A 25,199-nucleotide genomic window follows, 5' to 3' on the forward strand; every position below is an offset into this window, starting at 1 on the left:
GCTCCCGCGGAGGCCACTGGTGGGCAGGGTCTGAGGGAGGTTGGGCAGGGTGGCCCCCAGGTCCCAGCTCCGGGGCTGTGGGCGGGGCTTAGAAGGGCTGAGACGCGTGACCACGAGCACACAGAGCAGAAGGGCCCTGCCGCCGCTTTCGGGACATCCAGCAGACGTTGCCTGAGCACCTACTGTGTGCCAGGTGGGGGCTGGGGGGTCAGCAATGAATGAGGCAGCCTGTTCCCTGACACTGCGGCCTGTGGGGTCCCGACGGGAGTGACGTAAGAGGCGGGACACGGGGAGTGGTGCCTGAGGGGACAGAGCTGCAGCGGATGTGGGGAAAGCCCGGGGTGGGGGGTGAGGACGGCGCACAGCGTGGGCGTGTTTGACGCCGCTGAGCTGTGCTCGCAGAAAGAGTAAAACGTGGAGTGTATGTTGCGTCTGTCTCGCCAGGGTGGAAAGGCAGTGTGGAAGGGTGTTCTCAGAGAGTGCCAATAACTGCTTGTAGGACAGCAAAGCTTGGAGCCGGCCGTTGAGACCATCGGAAGGGGCCTGTGGGGGGGGCTGCGTTGAGAGGGCAGTCATCATCTGGAACTCCCAGTGTCCCTCACAAAACACAGGTGAGGTGACAAACATGCTAATTAGCTTGATTTTATCATTCCACATTGGATCACAGTATCACATGGTACCCCACAAATCTATACCATTATGGTTTGTCCATTAAAAGTAATATTAATAAAAAGTAAAATTAAAATAAATTTTTTAAAATGTTGAGAAAAGACCCAGTCATACAACCTCTGGGGAGGGGCCTTCAGAGCCTGGACACAGAGCGAGAAGGGCCTGGGGCTGGGGAGGGAGCCCCGGGCCAGGCCAGGGAGGCTGCGCAGAACTAGGGGGGAGGGGCGAGGGGGGAGGGGGAGGGAGGTTCCTCTCTGCAGGCCCTCTGGTCTCATCCCAGGCCGGTTCTTTCTCTCACTTTACACCCTCCTGGCTGGGCCGATGCACTCCCAGGACCCCGGCCGAGTGTCTGCACCACCAGTGCAGATTCCCTTAGTGAGCCCCGTCCCACTAGAAGCCCCCACCCCCTTCCCCCTGCTGGGTGCACCCCAGGAGCCAGCTTCATTTTCAGCTCCCCCAAACCAGCTCCTCTTCCTGTGTCCCCGTCTCCGTGAAGGGCACCGCCAGCCATACTTTGGCCCAAGCCCGAAACTTGGTCTGCTCCCACGTGTCCCCATTTTATTTGTGACCCTCCAAGTTCACTGACTCGAGCTCTGAATCGGCCTTGACATCTGCCCGAGGCCCGGTCACCAGGTTATCTCACCTGGTGAACCACCTGGGCCTCCTCATCGGCCCCCAGCCTCCAGTGTGTCCCCCAGGCCTTCCCTGCTGCAGCCAGAGGGAGGGAGGCGTCTTCGAAAGCAGGGTGTGGGTGCCGAGGGCCCCTGGGTGCGCCAGGCAGCCCAGGACTGCTGGAGCCCGGGCCACATGGAGGCCATGCCTGCAGGTGAGGTCGAGGGAAATAGCCATCAGTGAGAGACCCAGGAGCGCTGGCGGGAGACCCTAAAGGGCTCCAGCGGGACATGATCCTGCAGGTGTGTGTTTATGTAAACCCAGATCACTTGTGACCTCTCTACGAATAGATCTTTCTGGTTCGAGAAAGCAACAGACAGAATGAAGAGCCTCCTATTTCTGTAACACTTTCAAATGTTTGCCTGATGGGGAACCTCAGCTCGGAATTTAGAGTTGGGGGCAGGGATGTGCCTAAGGCCACATCTCGGTCATTCTCTGCATCCTGGGACCTCTACCTCTCACTCGGCCACACAAAGGACCATCCTGGGGGTGACTTGCTCCTGACAGGCAAGACTGCCAACCCGAGGGTGCCCGTAGGACGTATTCATCCTGAGGGCAAGGGCGGGGCGCTGGCGGGAGAATCCTTGCTCTCTCGTGACTCACACAGGCCTGGGAAGGCTCCCGGCAGACTGATTCCCGCTCCGGGGTTGGGGGCTGTGCGTTTGACTCCACCACTTCCCTCGCTGGGCACATCTGTCTGGCCAGGAATAGACGAGGCAATCGGGTTCTAAATGGAAAGGTAAATCCAGATGACACCAATCCTGGGGTGTGGCGGGGGACCTTTTAGGGCTAAACTTGGCAAAGGGCGTACTAAAAACACCCGTCCCTGGATAGAGTTTTCAGCGGAAACCAGAGCTCTACGACGCTTGCACGCTCCAGAGCTCGGGCAGAGCCAAGGCACCCTGTCTGGATGCTGTTTGTTTTCCTTTGTTTCAACTTGCCAGTCAGGAGTTATGATTTGATGGGCTCTGCTGCGAGGCAGCCTGGGAAGCTGGCACCACCTTTTGGAGGAGACGGGCTGGAAGCCTTGCCGTGGGACGATAACGTGGACCAGGGCAGGGCCCTCGGCAGCGTTCAGTGGGGCAGGAGGGGCCACACACGGTCCTGCAGGAACCAGGTGGGACGAAGGCTGGGGAGGCAAGGAGGTGTAGACTCATTTGAACAGCTAGAGAAGCGTCTCCAGGGCTCTGGGCTCAGGCAGACCTCTTGGGCCAGGGGGGAGGGGACGGGAGCTTCAGCCCACTGTGTCCCAGGGTCGGCCCGCCGTCTGCCCGGGGTGTGTGTCCCGTGCCCGAGAGCTGCATCTCGTCTGTGTGGAAGCATCCTGACGGCCTGGCCTCCCCTCCACCCTGCCCGACCCGGGACACACGGACCAGTGCAGTATCCCATCAGCTGTGAGCCCCTCAGTCGGGGCTCGGTGAGCACGGCCCTAATGTGTTGGCTGATGCTCTAAAAGAATGAGACCAGGGACCAGGAGGGAAGGAAGCATGCGGAGGCCCTGCCCTCCCAGCCTTCCCGTCCTCTTTGCGAGGTCAGAAATCCACCCCAGGATGGACCCTGAAGACTTTCCATCCTTTGGTTATGGGAGGGATCTTTCTAGAATCTTCCAAGTCCATTGCATCAGGACCACCGGCGTTTGTTAGCTCCCCACTGGGCAGATGCAGCGATACCATTGGTGGCGGGTGAGTTTGTCACGTGATGTGGGCGAGATGTATGGAGGGAAGGGCTGGCCACGGGACCCCCTGCAGGGCACTCAGGCTCCCTGGCCTCAGCTTCCCCGTCCGAGAAGCGGGGATATCGCACCTTCCTAGCAGGTGTGATGTGCATATTTAATAAAACAAGTGATTCACCTGACCCTTCCTGTCCCTGACCCTGCAAAGTCTGTAGCCGTCACTGGGACGGCTGCTTCCCAGGGACCGGCCACCGGTCAAATGCACCTGTCCAACACTTCTCTTCCACATGTGTTAACGCGTTGCCTCTGATTTCAAACAGCCCCACCTCACGGCCCCCGACACCCAGCGCAGGTACCATATGTTTCCCCAGAATAGTAAGCAGTAAAAATACACCATTTAAAATAGAGGCTGGTTCCTGATTTGGAAGAGCAATCTGCCAGCCCCGCCTGACGTGATGCTAATTGATTTGTTTTCTTTGCTCCAATAATTCCTTCCTGTCAGCACTTTCTTCTTCCCCGTCTTTCCTGGCCTACTCTTCCGACTCTGCAGCCAAAATTATCCCCATCCAGATTGCTGGGCCCCCGAAAACTCTTCCCCAGGCTTTGTTTCTTCTCATTGCCACTGGCAGTGCCCTGGGCCTTACAGAGGGTGTGGGCAGGGCGGGAACAGGCTGTGGGAGAGACGGACACTCACTCTAATCGTGACTAACCCAGCACCCGTTCACTGGGATCACAGCACCTGCTGGGCGCCAGGCTGGGAGCTCCAGGCTGGGGATATGGCCATGAGGAAGGCATGGGCACCGCCAGGCTGCCAGCCTCCAGCCTGGAGGGGAGACAGACCTGTCACGAGAATGCCAGAGCACAAGATTCTGAGAGGAGGGCACGGGAAGGAGTGGCATGCCTCTGGATCGTAGAGGGCTTCCTGGAGGAGGTGACTTTTGCAATGAGCCTTGGAGTACGAGGTGTTCCACCGGCAGATAACAAGGGAAGGGTATCCTTTCACTGAAACAGGCTGAACTCATGCCGCAGCCCCTGCAAAGAGGGACACCAAAAATGAAGGAGAAACATTCAGGGTTGTCAAAGTTTTCCAGAATTTTGTATTCAGAAAGTGTGAAAGAAGCTATTGTGATCTTATTGTACACACACTTTGCGTCATTTTGAAATTTAAGTTTGATTCTGAATTGCCAGTGGCAGGTTGGGGTGTCTTGGTCCCACCAAGCATCCCACCCAGTGAGGGGACAGGACACACGCACAGGTGGTTGTCATGGCAATGGTCCCTGCCAGCTGGGGGAATTCAAGGAGCTTGGTGTGGCTGACACCAGGAGCCTGTGGGGTGGGGAGGTGAGGACGGAGGAGGGGCAGGGCAGGGCCCCCACCTGCAAGCCTTTGGTCCTGCCGTCCCCACTGCCAGGAGCGCCCCCAGCCCCCAGGTCTGCCGGTCAGACGTCCGTCCCTCTGTAAGGCTCCTCTGGACGTCACCTCCTCTGGGAAGCCCTCCTACTTGCCTTCGCACCTGCCTGCACCTGGATGCCATCTTCCCTCCTCTCTGCTCTCACAGGCCCTGCCTCCACCCCGAATCCTTGCCTGGACTGCGTGGTTTGTGCTACGGAAGAATGAATGAATGAATGAATGCACCTTCACTAACGTGTGAACCTCTGAGGGGCGAAGAGGAATAAATGAACGAGGTTTTTTTAATGACTTTTGCTCTCCAAGCTACTTATATATTCATAAGGATGTTTCCTCCCATGGGAGAGAAGCAAACAAGTCCCTGAGGAGTCCCACGCGGAGATGCGGCGGTGCACTCCCCTCCCGCCAGTGTTCTCTCACGCGTCCGCCGGCCGTGGGTTAACTGCCAGCTCCGAGTCCGGCCCGTGCTAGTCGCTTGAGGTACAAGGACGGCTACTGGGGACGGCGGGCAAACAGTGGCGTGGGAAGAACACTTTGAAAACCGCATCACAGGAAAAGTGCTTTAATGAGGGGAACTTGGGCTTCCCTGGCCTCGTGGCCGGACGGAGCCGGGCGTGCGGGTGCTGCCCTCGGGGGGCGTGTGAGTGTTGAATGGATTCGAACGCCGTGTGTAAGGCATCTGGGGACTGATTCCATCTCTCCTGGTTATCCAGGGAACCCATGGGCAGTGGAGAGCATCAGAGGGAGGATGACAGGGCGTGTCCAGGAGCCACGGGCCACGCAGAGGGAGCGCCCAGGGGCCAGAGCTGGAGCAAGTCGAGCCACAAGATAGAGCGGTATTGGATTACAACTCAAAGCACAGAATAATATTCATGAGCTCATAGTGATATAAATAAACGATTGGGTAAGTGCATAACAGGGAAGAAGAGACAGACCTGCCTGCAGAATTCCAAGGATTTCTGTAGCTACTCCAGCCTCAGGGAGGGGCGCGACCCCTCTGCCTAGCGTGGCCAGCAGTGGCTCCCTCCCGCAGAGACTGTGCGGGGAGGAGGGAAGAGAGGGGTAGCAGGGAACCCCGACAGACACCCCTCGCCAGGTGGCCACGCAGCGCCGGCCGCGACGAGTGTCGTGAGGGACAGTGGCGCCCGTAGAGGGACGTGGCAGGAGACACAACGAGAGCCCACAGCAAGTGAGGAGCTTCCTACGAAATCCCTGGTCAGTCCCCTCCGCGCCGCCAAGGTCCTCAAACACCAAGAAAGTCTGAAAACTGTCACAGCCAGGAAGAGCCCGTGGAGGCGTGCTGGCTACACGCAGTGTGGTGTCCTGGTGGCACTCAGGCGGCAGAAGGAGGAACTGCGAGCCCTGAGCAGAGGGCAGTGCTCGGGTAGCACAATGTGCTGACGCTGGTCTCACGCTGTGACAAATGTCCTGCGCTGGTGCGGGATGTTGACAACGGGAGACGGGCTGGGTGGCGTATGGGAACTTGGCTACCTTTGCAACTCTTCTGTCCATCTGAAACTATTTGAAGATAAGAAGTTCATCATTTAAAATAAACGTGGCCATGTAATATCCAGGCCGATAGTCCCAAAGGAAGAGGACCCCCCACTGTGAAACGTGGTGGGTGGGTCCCCTGTGGCCTGGCCTGGGGGAGGGAGGCCCCCTGGGACACGGCTGAGACCACCTAGGAGGCAGGGAGGCCGGAGGGAGGCCGGTCCTGGAGTGTGCTAAGGAGCTACTTGTGGAGGTGGGTTGTCTCCCTGGGGCACCAGGAGCCGGGAGGGGCTCGCAGGGTGTGCCCCGCTGTGGGGAGCAGCGAGGCGGAGGCACGGAGACCAGCGCTCAGCCGTTCAGCCCACCAGGGGCTGGGCCTGGCCCTGCCCTCCCCTCCATGCCACAGCGGAACTGGAAGCGAGCGGCTCTGGGACCCACCCAGACCGGCTGGCTGGCCCCGGTTGCTGACCCTCCCTGGGAAGTGCTCTGGGCTCCCCCTTTTGTCCACCTGTGGTGGGGACAGAGGCCTGCCCTGGTCCCACCCTGGGGACCCTCTCCTGGCCTTTCTGTGAGACGCAGGGAAACCCCTCACTGCCCTGTGCAGGGGTCCTGGGCGGACTCGGCCAGATGGGCGGGAAGCCGGAACGCAGGGACACGGTGGCAGGAGCACGGGCTGGCCTCCAGGCCTGGCACGGCCACACAGCTGTGGGCTCCCAGGTGTTGCTGGTGGAACACAGCCGGGCCCTGTGTGACTTCCCCGCAGGTGTCCTTTGAAGAAGCAGCTGTCGGGGTGCAGGTGCCCGTGTCCTCTTTATGGCTCCTTGTCTGCCAATTTCAAAACAAAATGGTTTGGGGCCAACACTGAAGTGTCTGGGTCTCCTGTCATTGCAAACCCCAGGATATGATGTCCTGAATCTGACCATGCCACAAATCCAGCCTGGACCGGGCAGTGGCCTCATGAGGGACCCACTCCTGTGCCGACCCCTTTGTCTTCACCGGCACAAGCGGATGTTGTAAAAATCCAGCCAGGCCGCTCCCTCCCCGCCTCTCGCCTGCCTGAGGCCGCTCTCCCGAGTAACAAGACCCCGGAGCTGTCCCTGTGCTGTGTGCTTCGTGGCCACCAAAGGCCCATACACCGGGAGCTGGAAATGCGGAAATGTGGGTTCTCGCCATCTGGAGGAGGCGTCCAGGGTGTTGGCAGGGCTGGTTCCTTCTGGAGACTTAGAGGGACAGCCTGCTCGGTGGCCACACCCCTGTCCCTCCAGCCTCTGCCTCGCCTTCTCTCTGCACCTCTGGGGCCCCTCTTCTTGTAAGGATGCCTGTCACTGGCGCCAGGGCCCTCCCCAGCTCCAGGATGGCCTCATCCTGAGACCCTTGGCTGCGTCTCCAAAGGCCCTACTTCAAGTAAGGTCCCAGTGACCGGTGCGGGACTTGGATAGTGACACAATTTGGGGGGCACCATGCAATTCACAGCAGCCCCTCTACAGCCTTGCAGACCTAACCCTCGGCCGCTTCTCCAGCTCCATTGTCTCCACCCACTCGGTCCCCCCGCAAGGGCCCCGGGAACCTGCCCCTGAGCTCCCAGGTCAGCCCCGCCTGGCTCCACCTTCTCCTGTCCTGAAGGCAGCCCTGCCCGCCACCCTCCCCCCTGGCCCTCCTCCTGGCCACCCCTGGTCCTGCTGTGCCTCCTTCAGGCAAAGGTCGTCCCACTCCCTTGCAGAAGGGCCCTCAGATATGGCAGAGACCTCGCGCCCCGTGTCCACCGCAGGCCCCGTGTCCGCCGTGTGCCTCTTGTCCTCCGTGCACCTCGTGTCTGCCGTGTACCCCGTGTCTGCCGTGCGCCCCATGTCCGCCACGCGCCCCGTGTCCGCCGTGCGCCTGGGCATCGGGAAGAGCATCCCGCACCCACGTGCTCCCGTGAGCGAATGAAGGAGGGTGGTTGGCGCTGAGCCGCGGGGGGAGGCGATGGCCGTGCCTGCGCACACTCTCCCCCTTGCGTGCGCAGGGCTCAGCCGAGCCTCACGTCCCTGTCTGTTTCAGATCATCCTCCTGAGCTCTTCGCTCAGTGACCGCGACCAGAGCCTCTTCCTCAGTGCGGACGAAGGCGCCACCTTCCAGAAGCAGCTCGTCCCCTTCTCTGTGGAGACTCTGACTTTCCACCCCAAGGAGGAGGACAAGGTCCTGGCCTACACCAAGGACAGCAAGGTAAGGAGGCCCCAGTGGCAGGTGCCCTCTGGGCTGATGTCTGGGGAAAGAGGCTCATTCCAGCAGGTGGGACCTGGAGCCCCCGGCTGACCGCAGGGGGCCCCGGGGCTGGGGGCTCTGGGCCCTCGATGACCCCACAATGGCCCCACAATGGCCCTGCTCCTCGAGGCCTGTGCCAGGTTGTGTGTCGGCCGTCAGGAATTGCGCCCGCTTGGCCGTGTGGCTGTGGGAACTGGGGCAGCAGTGACAGGTGCACAGGGCACAGGGCAGAGGAGCCCGTCCTCCCAGAACATTCCACACTCCCTTGCCGGGCCACGCCGGGCCTTTCCCTCAGCCTGGAACACTCTTCCACCCTCCCCAGAACAGAGAGTGGTTCTTCAGATCCCAAATCAGCATCCCCTCGTCCGGGAGCCGTGTGCCCCCAGGGCCCCCGCAGGAAACCGAGGCTCTGCCCCAGGGTGGGTGAGGAGTGAGGAATGGAGAGCTCCTGGCCAGCTGTGGGCAGCCCTGGGGCCAGCGCGGGGTGGGAGAGAGCAGGGCCACCCTGGTCCTGACGGCTGGGACAGGCCAGGAGGGAGCACTGCTGCGGTGGCTTTAGACGCAGTAACGAACGAGCACACATGCGCTGGCCTCGGATGCCAGAAACTTCTCTCACAGTTCCGCAGGCCGGAAGTCCAAAATCAGTTTCACTGGGACAACACCAAGGTGCCAGCAGAGCCACTTCCTCCAGGGCTCCCGGGAAGAATCCACTTGCTTTCCAGTCCCGGCAGGCACCGCGCTCCCTGGCCTGTGGCTGCCTCCGCCCACACTTCCAGGGCAGCAGCTTCAAGCCTCTCTCTGCTCCATCTTCATATCGGGCTGTGGGTGTGCGTGTGTGTATGTGTGTATGTGTGTACGTGCATGTATATGTATGTGTGCACATGTGTGTATGTGTATGCACACATTGCGTTGTGTATGTGTGCCCGTGTGTGTGCATGTATGTATATGTGTGCATGTGTGAGAGAGAGAGAAGCATCTCCCTCTGCCCCTCCCTTTGCAAGGGTCTGGGTTCTTGCTTTCAGGGCCCGTCCAGATATTCCAGGAAAGTCTTCCCATCTAAAGATCTTAACAATCACACCTGCAGAGTCCTTTTTTGCCCCATAAGGTCAAGGCCACAGGTTCTAGGGATTGGGGCGTGGATATCTCTTGAGGGGCCATCTTGAGCCTACTGCCTCTGCCCAGTAGGAGGCAGGGGCTCGCCAGTGCAGGGAAAGTCCAGTGGGAGGCCTGGCCCTGCTTAGAGCAACGGGGCCCGGGCCACACCGTAGCCGAACAGCCAGGGGCCAGAGGAATCTCACCCAGCCTCTCTCTTCCTACCCCCAGTCTTCTGCTGGCCCCTCCACAGGCTGCGTCCAACCAGAAGCCCAAGGGAGTGAGTCTGAGGGTTCATCCCCACAGGTCAGGCCCCAGGGCCAGAGAAGGGTGGGAAGGGCCGCGCAGACCTGCAGGGCGAGTGCGAGCAGTCAGCTCAGGAGCGCTCCCTGTGCCACCAGGCAGCTTGGGCCCCTGCTCCACGCCTAGATTGTGTGCTCCTTCCCGGCACTGATGACAACGTGTACCCACACGGTTCTGCTGGTATTTGATCATTGTCTGCACCAGACGCACACTTGGGGTGAGCTCCTTTAGGGCAGGGACAGTGTCTGGTTATTTTCACCATTTTAATCTCAATTACCTGGCTGAAAAGATTGGTTGGAAAGACAGATTGAGAATGGATGGATGGATGGTGGATGGGTGGGTGGGTGAGTGGATGGATGGAAGGATGGGTGAATGAATTAATGGAACGATGGATGGAGGGAGGGAGGGCAGTTTGTTAAATGAATGAATGAATAAATGGTGAATCGACCGCTCGGAATCACCCAGGTCAGGGACTCCCACATGGAGATTCCAGGCAGGACTGAGCCACAGCTGTCAACAGGACCTGGCCCCTTGCCAAGGTCTGCTCCTTGCCGACGCATCCTTGCGTCTCCCCAGCCTCGTGGGCTGCCTCTTTGCTCCTGACGCCTTCCTTGGGGACAGCATGTGCTCCTGGGTATTAATAGCACTACTTAGCCTTCCATGTAATTAGACTAGAGCACAATCACGGAGACTTATTTTCTCGCAGAAATTGACTGCATTGCAATTGCTCTTTAATTTATGGTGCCCTAAAAAATTAATGGAGCTGAAATCTTGGTTATTTGCCTTGGTTATTTGCCTTGGTTCTTTTCTGTGACTATGAGGAAAGAAAAAGGGGAGAAAAAGGCTTAGTTGCAGCTGTAGAAGGAATGAGGAATTTGAGGAAATTAATAACAACGACAGCAGGGCTTTAGTTTTGGGGGCTGTACAGCTTTCCAAAGCTCTCTAATTCCCAAGAAGCAGAGTGGTGCAGTGGAACAATGCCAGCTTTGGACTCCAGCAAATCTGGGCATTAGGCAGGTATCCACTGCAATAACGTTAAGTAACACACAGCCCCAGAACTCCAAGGCCCCAAAACAAGCATTGTCCCTTGTTCCTGGCTCTGCAGGGCCTGCTGGGGTCGGCTGGACACGACTCCCGGCTCCTGTGGGGTCAGGTGCCGGCATGACCTTATTCTGGGAGCTTGCGCTTCTCAGAACGGGGTGGAGCAAACCACACAGCAGCTTTCGCGCGTGCCGTTGACCTGGAGGGCATCACGTGCTCTCACATGCCAAGCCCAGCGTGCCGACAGGGTGGGCACAAGTACGCTGTTCACAGGGATTTGCAGATTCCCGGGAAACCAAAGGCCTGCCTCCCTTTCCGGCCCTTCCTCCCTCCTCCCAGATGCCTGCCCCTGCCTCCAGCAAGCAGACCCTCCCGCCAGCCTCCGGCAGCTCTGTTCTACCTCACTTAGCTCCCTCCTCTGCTGCGTCACTAGGACTTGGGGCACTGTGCAGCCACCTTGTTTGGAGCCTCGACATCTTCCCGTGCGAGAGCCCAACAAGGTTTCTTTCGAGGCTCAGCAAACTGCATCAGGCTCCTGAGAGCGGCAGGAGGGGGAGCCCAGCAGGCCCTTGGCGCCAGCTCCCTGGGCACTGGCGTGAAACTGGCCAGCCTGCCCGTGGCTGCGCCCTGGGCACGTGCTTCTAAGTCACAGACTCACTTTTATATTTTATTTTATTTTATTTTACTCTACATCAAGAACCTCTCCTGCTTCCCAGCACTGTGAGAAATTGATCTGGGCCCAGAATTGCCATCCAGAGACTTAGCAGGAGAGGGAAGACACCTTGGGATGGGCACGCGGGTTGGACGCTGCGAGTATCAGTGGGCACACGGCTGCCCACAGGGCTGCGAGCTTCAAACCATGTCTATAGCTCTCTCTGACCTCAGACTTCAGAACCGGGAAGAAATGGAGCTTCTCTCGGGTAATGGAACAATTGTGTGAGCAATGAGAATCTTTCGCCTCAGCGTGTGTTCGTTTTTGCTCTAAGCATTTGCGTCTGCCAGAGCGCAGGGCAGGAACTCTATACCACTCTGGATATTTTAAGCAGAAAAGGGATTTTACAGGAAGGATCGGTGCTTTCTAAATTATTGGCAGAGCTGAGGAGGGGGTTTCAGGGCAGGCCCCCCAGGATGCCTCCCAGAAGCCTGCAGTGATGACCTACCAGAGAGCTTCTACCGCTGCCCAGCAAGTGGGGGCCCAGAGCCGGCTGCACTCGCTGAGGTCGGGAACACCGGGCTGGTGCAGCTGGTCGCCACTGCAGCCCCCACTGCCCGGCAGCACCCACGAAGCCGTGAGCGGGCACGGATTGCAGAGCCCGGCCCCATCACTGCCTGGAGGTGGGTGCAGCAGCACGTCCTGTGACCTTGCTGGCAGCACAAACGGGGGCAGGAAAACGCCTGCCTCACTTTCACCTTCCCAGGCCGGCGTGAGTTTATCCACCTGACCCGAGTCTAGCTGCAAGGGAGTCTGAGCAACGTCTTTCCCGCTCTACAGCACAAGGAGGTGCCGCGGAGCGAGGGAGGAAGGAATGCTGAGTACCCCCAACCCTGTCCTACTGCCACCAAAGCCCAGGGCAGACTGACAGCACCTCCAATAACCACGTGAGAGTCACCAGCACACGCTTCTGAGTGCCCCTCCCCAGTCCTCACCCCGCCTCTTTACCGGCCTCTCCTGCCCTGCTCCTTTTAGCTCTGTATCCGAGGAGGGGGCGTGTTCCAGCACGCGGCATCCACTCCTTCCTGAGCACGCCAGGGGCCAATCAAATTAACCCTTCCCAGGACGTCTCCCTGTAGGTTTAGCTGCAGTAACTGGGATGTCCTTGATGTGTTTATTCTTGTTTATTTACTGGTGTTTATCTTTTATTAAGCAGAAATGTTCTATTTCTGCAGCAATTGATGGTGGGCAGTAAAATCACCTACCGTGAGAGCGAATTGGAAAGGCTTCGTAAAGCTCTGGGCAGGCGTTGTAAACACAAGTGCGTCAGTAGCGATGACAATGATCACACCATCCATTAACGCGGGCTTTTGCCGCCTGGCTCCGAGACACTGATGGCTCCAACTCACTGTTTTTCACATACTGACTGAAGTAGACGGGTCCCTGGCCTGGGTCACTCAGATGACCCCGAGAGATGACTAGAGGTGACCAGTCATCCTTCTTGGGGTGGGGGTGACTCCTCAGCCACTGGTATAGAACTTGAGCACAGGTCTATGAGAGCAGAACTGCTGCTGTAAGGGAATGCTGTGTGACCTTGAATAACTAACTTAACCTCTCTGAGTTTCAGTTCTTTCTTCTGTAAAAAAGGGAAATTGCCCATCTTATGGATGAGTTCGTGAGTGTGTATGAGGGTGTGTTCATGTGTGTGGGTGTGCATGTGTGTGCATGTTAAATGAGGCAGCATTGGACAAGCACAGCCCCGTGCCTGGCTCCATAAAAGCCTACAGCTGCTGCCAGGCTCTCACTGAGGCCCAAACAGAAGGTCAGTACGACCAGAGGCTGCAGCCGCAGGTGTGTACTGAGCGTCTACTCCATCTGGGCAGTCTCCATGCTCAGTGAGGGCCATGGTGCAGCAGCTGTCCCTGGAGTGGGCGTCTTCTCACAATGCCTTGGGTGGGGGGACGTGTGCAGGGACAGCCCAGTGACGCAGGAGCCCGTCTGCTTTCCTGCAGCTGCGGGGGAGATGGGGGAGAGGGAGGGAGTGTTTGCTGACATTTCACTCGGGGGTGGGGAGGGGGGTCTCTAGTTTCCAAGGAATCCCATTCACAGTGGGTGAGGGGATAGGAGGAGGGAGAGACCCCCGCTGCCTGCTGAGCTGCTGTGGTGGGGAGGGGAGGCAGGCTCTGGCCGAGGTCCCTCCGGCAGCATCCTGTCGGGATTGCAGCTGCTACCTCTGATTTCCCTGGCTGCCCCGGTGGCACGAGCCCTGCTGCGGGAGGCCGGCGTGGGGGTGGGGCGTGTTCCTGCTCACTTCGGAACATGAGCTGCGACATAAGCCTCACTGGGGCAGAACTCACTCGTTAGTAGTTTGAGCAATTTTAGCCTCACTGTGATATCTTGTAGAGTGTTTCATCTCTGAGTCCCTAAGACGGCCCGGCCGTGTCCGGCAGGGAGACCAGGGGAGGCAGAGGGGGCCAGGGCTGGGGGCGGTGCCGGCCATGGGGGGCCTCCTGGGTGGAGGAGGGGAGGTACCGCTGGGATTTGGTTGGATGACCCAGTGGGAGATGGGAGGGCGGGAGGCCGTTTGCTGAGACCAGAGATGGGGAGGAAGAGGAGGAGGAGGAGGCTGAGAGAGAGCAGGGGCCAGCTCCTGCCAGGCCCTGTCGCATTGTGGGGGACAGCGACGGGAGTCAGGGCCATCAGGGCCCTTCTGGGGCGAGATTCACAGGAGGGTGTGTGGCCTGAGCCCCGCACTGGGTCTTGGCGGCAGCAGCCTCAGAACTGGGAGAACTTCCTTCCCCCGGGCGTGTTCACGCAGGACCTCATGTGGGCCCCGCTCTGCTTCCGGAGCTGGGCAGCAGCTGGGAGCAAGACAGACAGGCCCTGCCCGCTCGGGGCTTTCTCTCCAGATGAGGGTGGGGTGGAGAGCAGTCAGTGAGGACACAGAAGGGCAACGAGGCGGCCTGCTGGACAGCAGGGGCACTCCTGAGAGAGGCCGGGGGCAGGGGCAGAGGGAGCCGCCAAGGGGCGTGGCCTCTGTGTGGCAGAGGAGCCCAGGCTGCCGGCCTCGCACCTGCAGGGTCAGAGGCGGTGAAGTCGGCCCAGCGGCGATGGGCAAGGGGCGAGGGATGCAGAGCAGGCTGGGCGTGAGGCGCTAAAGGCCAGAGACACGGGGCTCTGAGTGTCGCATGAGAAGACACTCCCGTGGGGTCCCTTCCCTGGCGTGGCCATCGCTGGCAGTGGGATTTGAGTGTCCAGCAGAGAAGATGGCCCTGCAGGCTGCTTCTCTCTGGTGCCCTGGGCCTGAGCACAGCCCCTTGGACTTCCCAGCCCGGGTTCTGGCCCTGACTCTGCAATGCCAAGGGCGAGGCTTCTGCACAAGTGGCCTGAGCAAAGGCCTGACCAAAGTGGGTGACTTGCCGGGCGCAGTAGCTCATGCCTGTAAGCTTAGCACTCTGGGAGGCCAAGGCAGGAGGATAGCTTGAGCCTAAGAGTTGGAGACCAGCCGGGACAATAGTGAGACCCCATCCTACAAAAAATTTTTTTTAATTAGCTGGGCATGGTGGCACGTGCCTGTAGTTCTAGCTACTTTGGGAGGCTGAGGCAGGAGGATCGCATGAGCCCAGGAGTTTGAGGCTGCTGTGAGCTATGATCACGCCACTGCACTCTACTGGGACAACAGAGTGAGACCTTATCTCAAAAAAAAAGGCAGGGGGGGAGGCGACTTTGAGTCTTGCACACTGACCAGGGGGAGGAAGGGCATTCCAGGCAGAGGGAACGGCAGGTGCAGATGCTGCAGGACTCTGTGAACACATTAGTGCCACAAGCATGAGTGAGCCCGAGCCAGGTGTGCCTGGGGTGCTGGCATGCAGGGAGGGAGCAGGGGCAGCAGCTGGAGGGGGCCTGGCGGCATCAGGGGGGCCGTGTGCCCACCTAGAGGGGTGGGCTGTACACATCCCCTGGAAGGTCTAAGCAGAAGAGCAGCATGGCCAGGTGTGTGCTCTGCAGCCACGGGAGGCCGTGAAGACAGCCTGGCCCAGCGGGGCTGTGGCCGTGTGTGGAGAGGAGGTGGCCTGCAGCAGGTGTGGCCTGCACAGTTGCACCTGAAGCGTGGTGACCTATTGGACGTGGCAGTAGGGAGCCAGTGAGGCCAGGGCCCTGGCCTTAGAAGCTGGCAGCAGGAGCAGGGTGATTGGCACTGGGCAGGGCTGGGTGGGCTTCCAGGAGGACAGGGTGACACCTGCCGTGCTGCGTGCAGGGTGCACCCGAGGAGCCGTCCCCTTCTGAGAGTCCACAATCCTTCTGTGATGAGCAGCAGCAACAACATCCAGGATCTCACTGGTGCCCCGTAACTCAGTGCCCAGGGCAAGGGCACGCTGGGGTAGACAAGGAGCCCACGTGCCAGCCCTGAGGCCGCAGCCGCGGGTGCCAGGCCTGGCGACCGCTTTGCAGGTGGAGAGACTGGGCTGCCCTAGCTGAGGCCGAGGGGTCGGCTGAGCTTCCCCCCTTTCGAGGGCCCGTGATGGAAAGTGTTCCACTCGACTGGTTCGCTCTAGACACATCTGGATTGCAGAAGGAATCAAGGGACAGACATTCAAATCACAGCTAATTCAAATCCAGGTTCTGACAGGGAACAGCCCTGGGCAGATCACTCAGCTGCTATTAGCTGCCGTCCTCTTTCTACAAAACAGGTTTAAAAACCGTCCACTTCCCGGAGCCGTGGCGAGGCTGCGCCGAGAGGCGAAGGGCTTGGCGTGTGCGTGTGCCCAGAGCGGACCCTGCTACTGCGGGCTCTTTCTCGGGAGTGCCAGTGACACGGTGCGCTGAGTGCAGGGCTAGGGTGGCCGCTGTGCGGCGGTGCCGGGGGTGACCCCACAGCACCCCTTTAAGGCAGGAGTCCGGGCTCTTGCTTTAAAGAGGGGGAAACTGAGACTGAGAACAGCGTTGGAACACGCGAGGCACACAGCTGTGGACAGTGACTTCTGACGGAGCCAGGCCTGCTGGTCCCCCAGTTCTCTCCCCTTTGAAGTGTTACGGGGCGGGGCGTGGTTTTACACATGGGGAAACTGACGCAAGGACACGACAGGGCGGCCAGGACAAGGAGGCAGAGGCCACACCTGGCTGCAGCGCCCCCTCCGGGCCCACCCAAGCCCTGGTCAACCACAGCCACGCCGCAGGCACCCGCAGGGCCCTGGCCCGGCCTGAGCCAGGTCCGTGTGTGGGAGGGAGGGTTTCCAAAGGACCCGAAAGCCCACGCTCCTCTCAGGAGCGCAGGGAGGCTTCACTGTGTCAGTGACAGCCCCGTCCCCTGGGGGACACCGGCAAAAGCCCCCACAAGGTGACACAAATCCAAGACAGTGGAACTGGGACATCAGTGACAGAGTCACTGAAACGCACCGAAATGCGAATGGACACTCAGAGCGGGAAGGAGAGGAGGAGGAAAGCCGGCTCCCACGACGGAAAAGGCAGCGTAGGGGATTCGCTGCAAAGGCGCGCGCGAGGCCGCTGTCGCCTGGGACCCAGCTCAATCCTCCAGGCTTTCGGAGTGAGCATCGTCACCCATGTCACAGCTGAGGGGGACTAAGGCTCGGCCAGGTGCTTGGCTGCAGGCAGGGTGGGAGCCCAGTCTGGCTGGCGGGTTTCCCGGTCTCTCCGCAGCGACAGGAGCCCAGACTGCTCTGTCCCGCAGGAGCCCCGCCCCCGCCACCCACCCTTCTCCCCCAGAGCAGACAGAGCTCCTTCCCAGGGAGAGAAGCTCTCACCGCCGACTTACAGCCCTTCCTCCACCGCCAGCCCTGGAAGAGGAAATGGGAGCTCTGCCCCGTCCTCCAGCCTGCCCCTGGCACCGTCAGGCCCAGCACCCTGGAGCCAGACCCACTGTGTGCTGGGCACATTTGGTACCTCCCACGTGGGGGCCCGTGCTCGGTTATTCCCTCCACCTGGAATGGCCTCTGCCCTCCTCTAGCCACAGACCCCCACAGTCCCCGGCCAGATGCTGGCCAGATGCCACACAGCTGTGTCCAGCGAGGAAACCGGGAAGCCCTCCAGATAGCTCACGCAGAGGGAATTGCTCACAAGGGCATTGGAAGGGCCAGAGAAGCAACAGGGGAAGGGAGGTCTACCCCAGAGGTGGCTGAGGACAGCTGACGCCACCCCGGGGCTGGAGGAGGGAGGGAACAGCGTGGCCCCTGCTCTGGACCTCGGGCCTCCGCTTGTCCTGCTCGGCTTGGCTCAGCTCTCCTGAGCCAGGTGACACTTAGAATCCAGCTGCTCCTGGCCTCCGGGGGACAGCGGCTGCCCGTGGAGTGGGTGTCCTGGAAGGCCCCGGCCTCTGCTCAGGCGGGGCCGCGCCCCCAGTGCTGCCACCCCAGGGCTGTCACAGCTGCTCTCTGAGCCCCAGCGCAGGGAGACGAGTGAGCTCTTTCCCATCCACTGCAAGGTCGTGGTGGAGACCCCGCAACAGGGGACAGAGCCCTGAGAGAAAAGCACAGCAAATGAATTTAATACACGTTCTGTGTGGCTCAGGAGCCTTCAGAGAGGAAGACCCAAGGAGACGGGAAGACTGTGCGCTTTTCTGCTTGGGTTTGAGGACGAGGGGACGGTCTCGTGGATGTACGATTGGAGGACAAAGGGGTGTGATCTGATGGGGATAAACTGGGGGGGGCAGCTAAGTGAGGACATTTGTTCAGGTTCTCTCGGCCTCCCTGGGCGACATCCCTTCCCTCTGGGTGTGGGACAGGCCACCTGTCACATGAGGGTCTCCAAGGGGAAGGGAGGGAGGAGGGGGAGGGCCCTTCCTGGGGTTTCGGGCCTGCTTCAGGGAGGAAGCGGGGAAGGTGCTTCTGCTGTTCCCCCATTTCTAAGTGTTATAATTTGGTGGCGTTTCCTGCACCCCTCGCCGGTTTCTCGTTTGGAAATGGAGTTATGAAGTCCCACTCCTGGCACAGCGGGGCCGGGTGTGGCACAGAGGAGTGCCAGAGATGCTCCTCCCACCGCCCACCCTCCGTCTCCGGTCCCCTGGGACGGTCTCACTGAGAAGGAGGGAGGCCCTGTCCCACAGGCCATCGTGGGGAGGGGGCAGCTTTGGGTCTCGCCTGGGGCCCAGCCACTTCCACCTGGCATTTCCAAAACTCGCTGTGCTTGACGGAGGCCCTGTCTCCGCCCAGGGTCCCCAGGCTAGAGCCCGAGGACCCCTGGCCCCGTCCACTCCTCCCAGGTCTGGGGCACAGACCGGGGCCCTCTCACCCTCCTTGTCCCACCCGCTCCTGCTAGGGGCTGTCCCTGAGCCTGTCTTCCTCTGCACTGGGCTGCTGTCCTTGGCGGGGCCCAGGCCTGGCCTCCTCAGGGCTCCCCGAGACCCCGTCTGACCACAGCCTTTTGCACATGCCCTCCCTCTTCCGTCCTCCCAAAGGCCCCCAGCTGCCCCCACAGGTATTGTGAAGCCCCCGCTGGGTGTCAAAGGCTCAGACACCTCCTCTGGGAGGACCCTAGATTTCACCCTGGAGAACGAGCCAGCCTGGGGCCGGAGTGGCTCTTCTCCCCAGACCTCCCAGGGTGGTCGCACCCCGAGCGTGAGCACAGGCCTGTGCGTCTGCTGGACAGGCTGGCCCCCCTGGGGGGGTCAGCAGGGTGGGGACACCACACTCCCCAGGCAGCGGCTCAGTCCTGAAGGCACCACCGAACCTCTGCTTCTCTCTTTTCTGTCCTGCAGCTGTATGTGTCATCTGACTTGGGGAAGAAGTGGACGCTTCTGCAGGAGCGAGTGACCAAAGACCACGTGTTCTGGTGAGAGCACTGCCCCCTGGGACCGCGGGAGCCCGAGAGGGCAGGGTCAGCCTGAGGGTCAGTGGCTCCCCGTTGCTCCTCAGGCCCCCCAGCCCGGGGTCCCACCTCCCGCTGCCTTGTCCCCAGCCCCACACCCTCCTCATCCAGGGACCTCCAGAGCTGTTCTTTCTGCTCCACTGCGGCGGTATCAGAAATGGTGACGAGTCTAGGGATTGGCGTCCCTTAGGCCGTGTTTGTACCTGACCCAGCTGTGTGGCTTTGCACAGCCAATATTCTCTCCTGCAGCCTCCGTTTCCCCCTCAGCTGAAAGAGGTGCTGGTGTGCACAAGCGTGGCACGGTGCCTGGCGCACAGTAGGCCCACTCCCTCTCACCTCCCTGCTCCCAGCCCAGCCCCTGACTAGCTGCCCCTCCCGCCTTGGTGACACCTGGGCTCCCCTCCCGCTGCCCATCTGCCACCCTGCTGGGCCTGTTGGGGTGCCCCAGACATGCCCCCCAGCCTACTGAGCAGCCAAGCCAAGGAAAGGGGCGAATGCGGGCAGAGGGGGGCTCCCAGCCCAGCAGAGGGCGAGCCAGGCCCTGCGTCCAGACCAGCCAATGTGGGCTCCTCACTTCCTGTCTCGTGGGCGGCCTTCTAGTCTCATCGCTCCGACGGGGAAACTGAGTTTGCTGGGGGCATAAGCGAGGCCCGCGGAGGAAGGGCCCTTGCCAAGGTCCCAGGCAGCAGGACGGGAGCCGGGAGCCAGTGCAGCTGGCGCGGCGCCCACGCTTGCCCACCTCCAGCTGCGGCCAAGCACAGCCAGGGTCTTGTTCCTGACATCGCATGGGCTGAAGGGAATCTTTGTCTCTGCTCCGGAATGTTGGTCCTGTGCATGTGCCCTTTGCTCATGGGGACATGTGAGGCTGTGTCTCCAGGGCGGCCCACGGGGGGTCCAGTTCCTTCCTCGGAAACCAGAGTGCTGCCGTCAGTCACTGGCCTTGTCCCTGCTGTCAACTGCCAGGAGCCAGAGCTACCCAGCAAGGGGACGCTGGGCCCCTGAGGGCTCCCAGGAGGTGGGAACAGGGCAAGGCGGTGGGATGTCTGAGCCCCGGCCAGACTCTCAGAGACCTCTCCAGCCAGAGGGAAACCAGCCTGCAGATGCTAAAAGGGAAATTGGCCATAATTCAAACATGTTATTGTCTCAGGCAAATCAAATTGTTTCTTTCCCCAAGTTTCTCAAATTGCTCAGAGTTGTTATGCATGAGAGATAATCGTACCAGACGCTTGGCCTCTCGGCCCCGGGATCTCTCCTGGAATGTGGGGGCAGCCGCGGTGATGGGGCCCCCCTGTTGTAAGCAGTGAATAACGCTGTTTTGACAGCGTTTCCAAAGAGCTCTTTGTCCTTGAACTGACAGCAGGAATTGCCAAAGCCCCGTGTTCTGTCTGAATCGAGGACTCATTAACGTTCTGCGAAGCCACACAACAGGCGCACTCATTAGAGTGGCCCTGTGGGGCGGGCGGGGCGGCAGCCCGAGGTGCTCTGCTGCCTCCTGGCCCACGCAGGCCCTTGCCCACCACCCTCCCCTTAGTCTGTCCACTGCCCGGAACAAAATCGTAACAGTGGCCCAGAGCTGCCACGTTTTGAACACTAACCATCGCCAGGCAGTGGGCGGAGAGTCTGAATGCATCGCCCCGTGGAATCCCCGTCCAGCCCATGAGTATCTTCCCCTCACGTTACAGGGGGGAAGCTGAGGCCCAGAGAGGCTGGGGCACCGCTCTAGGGCACGCTGCCCCCTCAGCAGTAGCCTGGGCAGTGATCCGCATCTGACAGTGCCCAGCGGCCCCACCTGGCAGTCTGGCTCCTGCATCCCTGCCCCCCTCGCCCCACGCTCGCCCACGGAAAGCCTCTGCCTCCTCTCCCGGCAGCCCCGTGCCTGCCCCGGGTGGTGCACGGGGACGGCCAGGGCCTCTGTCAGGAGAAGGAGGGGTCCTTCCACCACGGCCTTGGGCCCACGTCTCTGAGTTTCATCAGAGCTGCCCTCTGCATAAACTGTGGTGAAAATCAGTCTCCGCACCCCAGAGCTCCTCATGCTCTTCAGGGCTGCTTGCCGGAGGTCATCGTGGGCTTGTTATTGCCGGAGGTCATCGTGGGCTTATTATCTCTAAACGCTATTCCAGAGCCAGGCCAGGCCCACCTTTGGAGACCTCAGCAACTAAGAAGTCATTTGTGTCAGCAGGCGTCATTTCCTGCAGGGAACCGGGCTCTGTCTGAGGGCTTAGAAATGCAGCTTCACATGGTCTTCCAGGGCTCCCTGCGGTGGGTGCTGGGCATGGGCCTCCTGTACTCCCGGGCCCACCCAGAGCCTTCACAGGCTCCCTGCAACAGGGCCTGTGAGAGTGGTCAGGGCAGGAGGCCCAGGGGATGAGCACGGTCAGTGGATGTGTCTATGGGGTGAAGGGTGAGTGAGCGAGTGAGCAAGTGAATGAATGAATGAGTGGGCAAATGAATGAGTGAGTGAATGAGTGGGCGAATGAATGAGTGAGTGAGTGAATGAGTGCGTGAGTGAATGAATGAGTGAATGAGTGGGCGAATGAATGAGTGAGTGAGTGAATGAGTGAGTGAGTGAATGAGTGAGTAGGCGAGTGAGTGGGCAAGTGAGTGAATGAATGACTGAGTGAGTGAATGAATGAGTGAGTGAGTGAGTGAGTGAGTAGGCGAGTGAGTGGGCAAGTGAGTGAATGAGTGAGTGAGTGAGTGAATGAATGAGTGGGCGAATGAGTGGGCAAGTGAGCTGGGGAACAGGCCAGGCGGCATTAACCCACTTGCTGACGATGGGTTGTCAGGCTGAAATTCCATCTGCCTGGCTGGGCACCTCCTGGTAGAGGGAACAGTGTCTGTCTGTATTCAGAAGAGGGAGAAATGTCACGCAGGAGACCTCCGCTCCAAAGAGCTCACAAACGGTCTATTCACTAAAGCCTAAATCAACACTTCACCTTGAAGCTGAGAGCTCTTTACCGAGAGCGGAGTGATTGACGCTGGCGCTCCCGGGTTTGAAACATCAATGGACTTCGGGGAGCCGGCTCGCGCCACGCTGCGCATCCGCGGGGGCTGTGTCGCTCAGACCCACGTACAGATTTCCCCCATCCCTCTGGCTTCACCTGGGGCCACCTGGGTGGACCAGGTCCCTGAAGGAGGTGGAGCACATGGGGACCCTGGTGCCAAGCAGGTGGGAGAGATGCTGATACTGTCAGAGAGGGGTGGTCCAGCCTGTCCAGAGGTGGGGTGGGCGCTGCGCCCGACATCTCAGCAGCCTGCACGCGGGCTACGGGGAGGCTCCTGGCACTCAGTGGCCGGTGACCTGGGAAGTGACTTCCTCGTCCATGAGAAGGCTGCTCTAGTGGATGGATCGGTGATTTTTAATGGCCACCTTGGCTGGAAAGTATATGGCAACAAGCACGCTGGCCCCTCAAAGCCGTGAGTTCAGGCAGTCTTGTCAGGAGGGGGCTGAGCAGAGGGACGTGTTCAGTAAAGACAGTGGCAGGTAGACGCACGCACGCAGTAAAATCCGGGAGCTGGTGCTTGGTGTGGGAAACCCTGGCCCTGATCCTCGCCAAGGTTCCTTTCATTCCAAAAACACGCTCCCCCTCTGTGTGCCAGGCGGGTGTGGGGTACAGTCCCAAAGTTGGGCCCTATCCCTGCCCTCCCTGGAGGGCCAGCCATGGAGCTGTGACCCTGGCACACATCCTCTGTCCCATTCTTTTCAGGCCTCGTTGCAGGGGCTCCACAGGCTTGGACCCTCAGAAACCCTGCGAGACAGGTGTTTTTGCGCCATCCCAGGGCTACGGAACCTGGGCCCAGAGAGGTGCGGTGGCTGCTCACGCTCCCATGGCAACGGGACGGCAGAGCTGAAAAGGGGGCTCTGCCAGCCTAAGCCCAGGCCGGAGCCCCTCTCAAGTCAGGCTCCTCCCTGGTGTCCCCACGCAGCCCCTGGCTGCAGGACACCCAGCCGGTTTGTCACAGCATGCTCAGGGCCAACAAGGTGGACACACAGCTTCGGCTCGGATAGGCCAGTGTCTCTGTAGGTGCTTTATGAAGTGTTGGACGCAGCACTGGTGGGAGTTGTCGTAAGTGCCATTCGGGTCCCCAGCACGATGGGGCAGTCCCACACCATGACTGGCCACGTGGCCTGTATCTGTGTAGTCTTGAGGACACATGGGCGAATGAGGCAGGATGGTCGGTGCCCGTCAGCCCAGGCCACAGGAGGAGGGAAGGTTAGAGAGCCGCTCTGAGCACCCTGGCCAGAGACCACCTTGGGTGCCTCAAGATCATGCCCACCTGTCCCCAGGTGAGCCTTTGCAAGAGTATGGTGTTAAATGCCACCTACATGAGTGTCCAATGGCCACTTGGTCGCTCAGGGTATGTGCCAGGGAGCCTGGTGGAAGCGCTGGATCCCCCAAACCTGTTCCCCACTCCTCCTCCCCCTGCTCAGGCCAAACTCCAGGAGGAAGGGGGGCAGGGAGGGAGGAAGGAACCCCCGCGGTTTCTGTGGGACACAAGACAAATGCCTGCAGCCTTCGTAGCCTCAGCCTTTCAGCTCCGAGGTGGAGGTTCCAGCCGCCACAGTCCCGTGGGGAAAATAAGCGATGACTATGAAGTGCTGAGTTCAACTGCAGCACATGGCTGGTGTTCAAAGAACGGTCTTCCTTTCACCTGCCTCCCTTTCTCTTTACGTCTCATTCATTCATTCAAAAGCATGTAATAAACACAGTTTGTGTGCCATGCACACAATCCCTAGTCAGTAAGACTGTAGCCTCCCAAAGAACTGGTTTCCACCCACTCATGGAGGAAGATCTGTTCTCACTCTGTAAGGATGGGACGGAACCTGCTCCTGTCCCAGCCTTGTCCCCTGCCTGTGGGTGAGAGGCTGCTCAGCAACAGACTCTGCCTCCTGTGCCCTGACACGACCAGCCCGCGTGGCTTCTTGCCAACCTGAGTCCTAAAGAGTTTGGGCCTGGGACAAATGTTAACAGACCTTTTTCCAGACTGTGAGACTATGGAGGGCAGGGACCTGCCAAGTGCATCTCCACATATCCAGCCCCAGCCCTGGACCAGCTCATAGTAGGTGCTCAGTAAATGATGGATGGATGCTCATGCATAGATGAATGAATGGACGGATGCATGGGTGAGTGGGTGGATGCATGGATGGATGGATGAGTCATGCAGGCATGCAGGGATGTACAGATGGACGCATGGATGGATGGATGGACAGATGGGACATGTGGTGGACAGGTAGTTGTTTCATATGGCCTCCCCGCTAGCCTGTGCTCTCCTGGAGAGCAGAGGCTGTGTTTTGTTCATCTGTGAGCCCACAACCCCTGACTCACAGTGAGTGCTCTGCAGATTTTTATCACACACACAGGGCCGGCTGACAGGGACGTGGCTTAGCACAGGTGAACGGAGCACCGGCACGGGCAGTTATGCTGCGCAGTGGTTGGATGGAACGGGTGGCTCACCCTCGCTGGCGAGGCTGGCAGACTCCTTAACCCTGAGCAGCGGCCTTTGCCCTGCCATTGCTGGCTCTTGAGTGCGGGGAGGAGAGGTGCCACATAAATCCAAGTGGTACCAGTGTAATTACTGGGACTGCCAGGGGAGAGTGTCCAAGAAGGTAAGAGGGGGTTTCCACCTCCAGCCGGCCCCACGTGGGTGGGCAGCCTGTGAGAGCGCAGGGGAGAGCTTGGGACAAAGGGGGCACGGCAAGTGTGGACTCCACTGAGACTCTGGACTGAGGGCAGGGCCCCGGGACACAGCTGTCCCGCCCGCTATCCCTTCTCTGCGTTACTGTCGTTCACCACGCTGTGCACAGCCAGGAAGCAGCCTGTGTGATGCCAGCGCATTGGCTTGGGAACGGCGGGGCCTCTGCTGTCCATCTGAGGTCTGTCACCTGTGTGCCCTTGGGTGTGTTTTCACCTCTCTGAGCCTTGGCTTCTCATGTCAGATGGGGGTAACCAAACCACTTGAAGTGGCTTCTCATGTCAGATGGGGGTGACCAAACCGCTTGGCGTTACTCTGCACTGAGATGAGGCAACTAGAGCACCTGGGATGTCCCCTGCGCCTGCGCACTTGCCACTGTAGCTATTGCATGGGTTTAGGTGATGTGCCGTGTGCAGTAGAGACTCCTAGGACTTGGCCCTG

At 60.0% G+C, this 25,199-nt stretch overlaps 1 protein-coding gene across 1 annotated transcript in view; it reads left to right on the forward strand.

The window, feature by feature from the left end:
• SORCS2 (sortilin related VPS10 domain containing receptor 2) overlaps positions 1-25,199 on the forward strand; it is a 467,883-nt gene that overhangs the window by 368,055 nt on the left and 74,629 nt on the right. The window contains exons 4-5 of the mRNA XM_069495848.1: positions 7,952-8,116; positions 18,955-19,028. Coding sequence (XP_069351949.1) covers positions 7,952-8,116; positions 18,955-19,028 — 239 coding nt within the window. The remainder of the gene's footprint in view (positions 1-7,951; positions 8,117-18,954; positions 19,029-25,199) is intronic.

This window comes from Eulemur rufifrons, chromosome 20, assembly GCF_041146395.1.
Source record: "Eulemur rufifrons isolate Redbay chromosome 20, OSU_ERuf_1, whole genome shotgun sequence".
Lineage (NCBI taxonomy): Eukaryota > Metazoa > Chordata > Mammalia > Primates > Lemuridae > Eulemur > Eulemur rufifrons.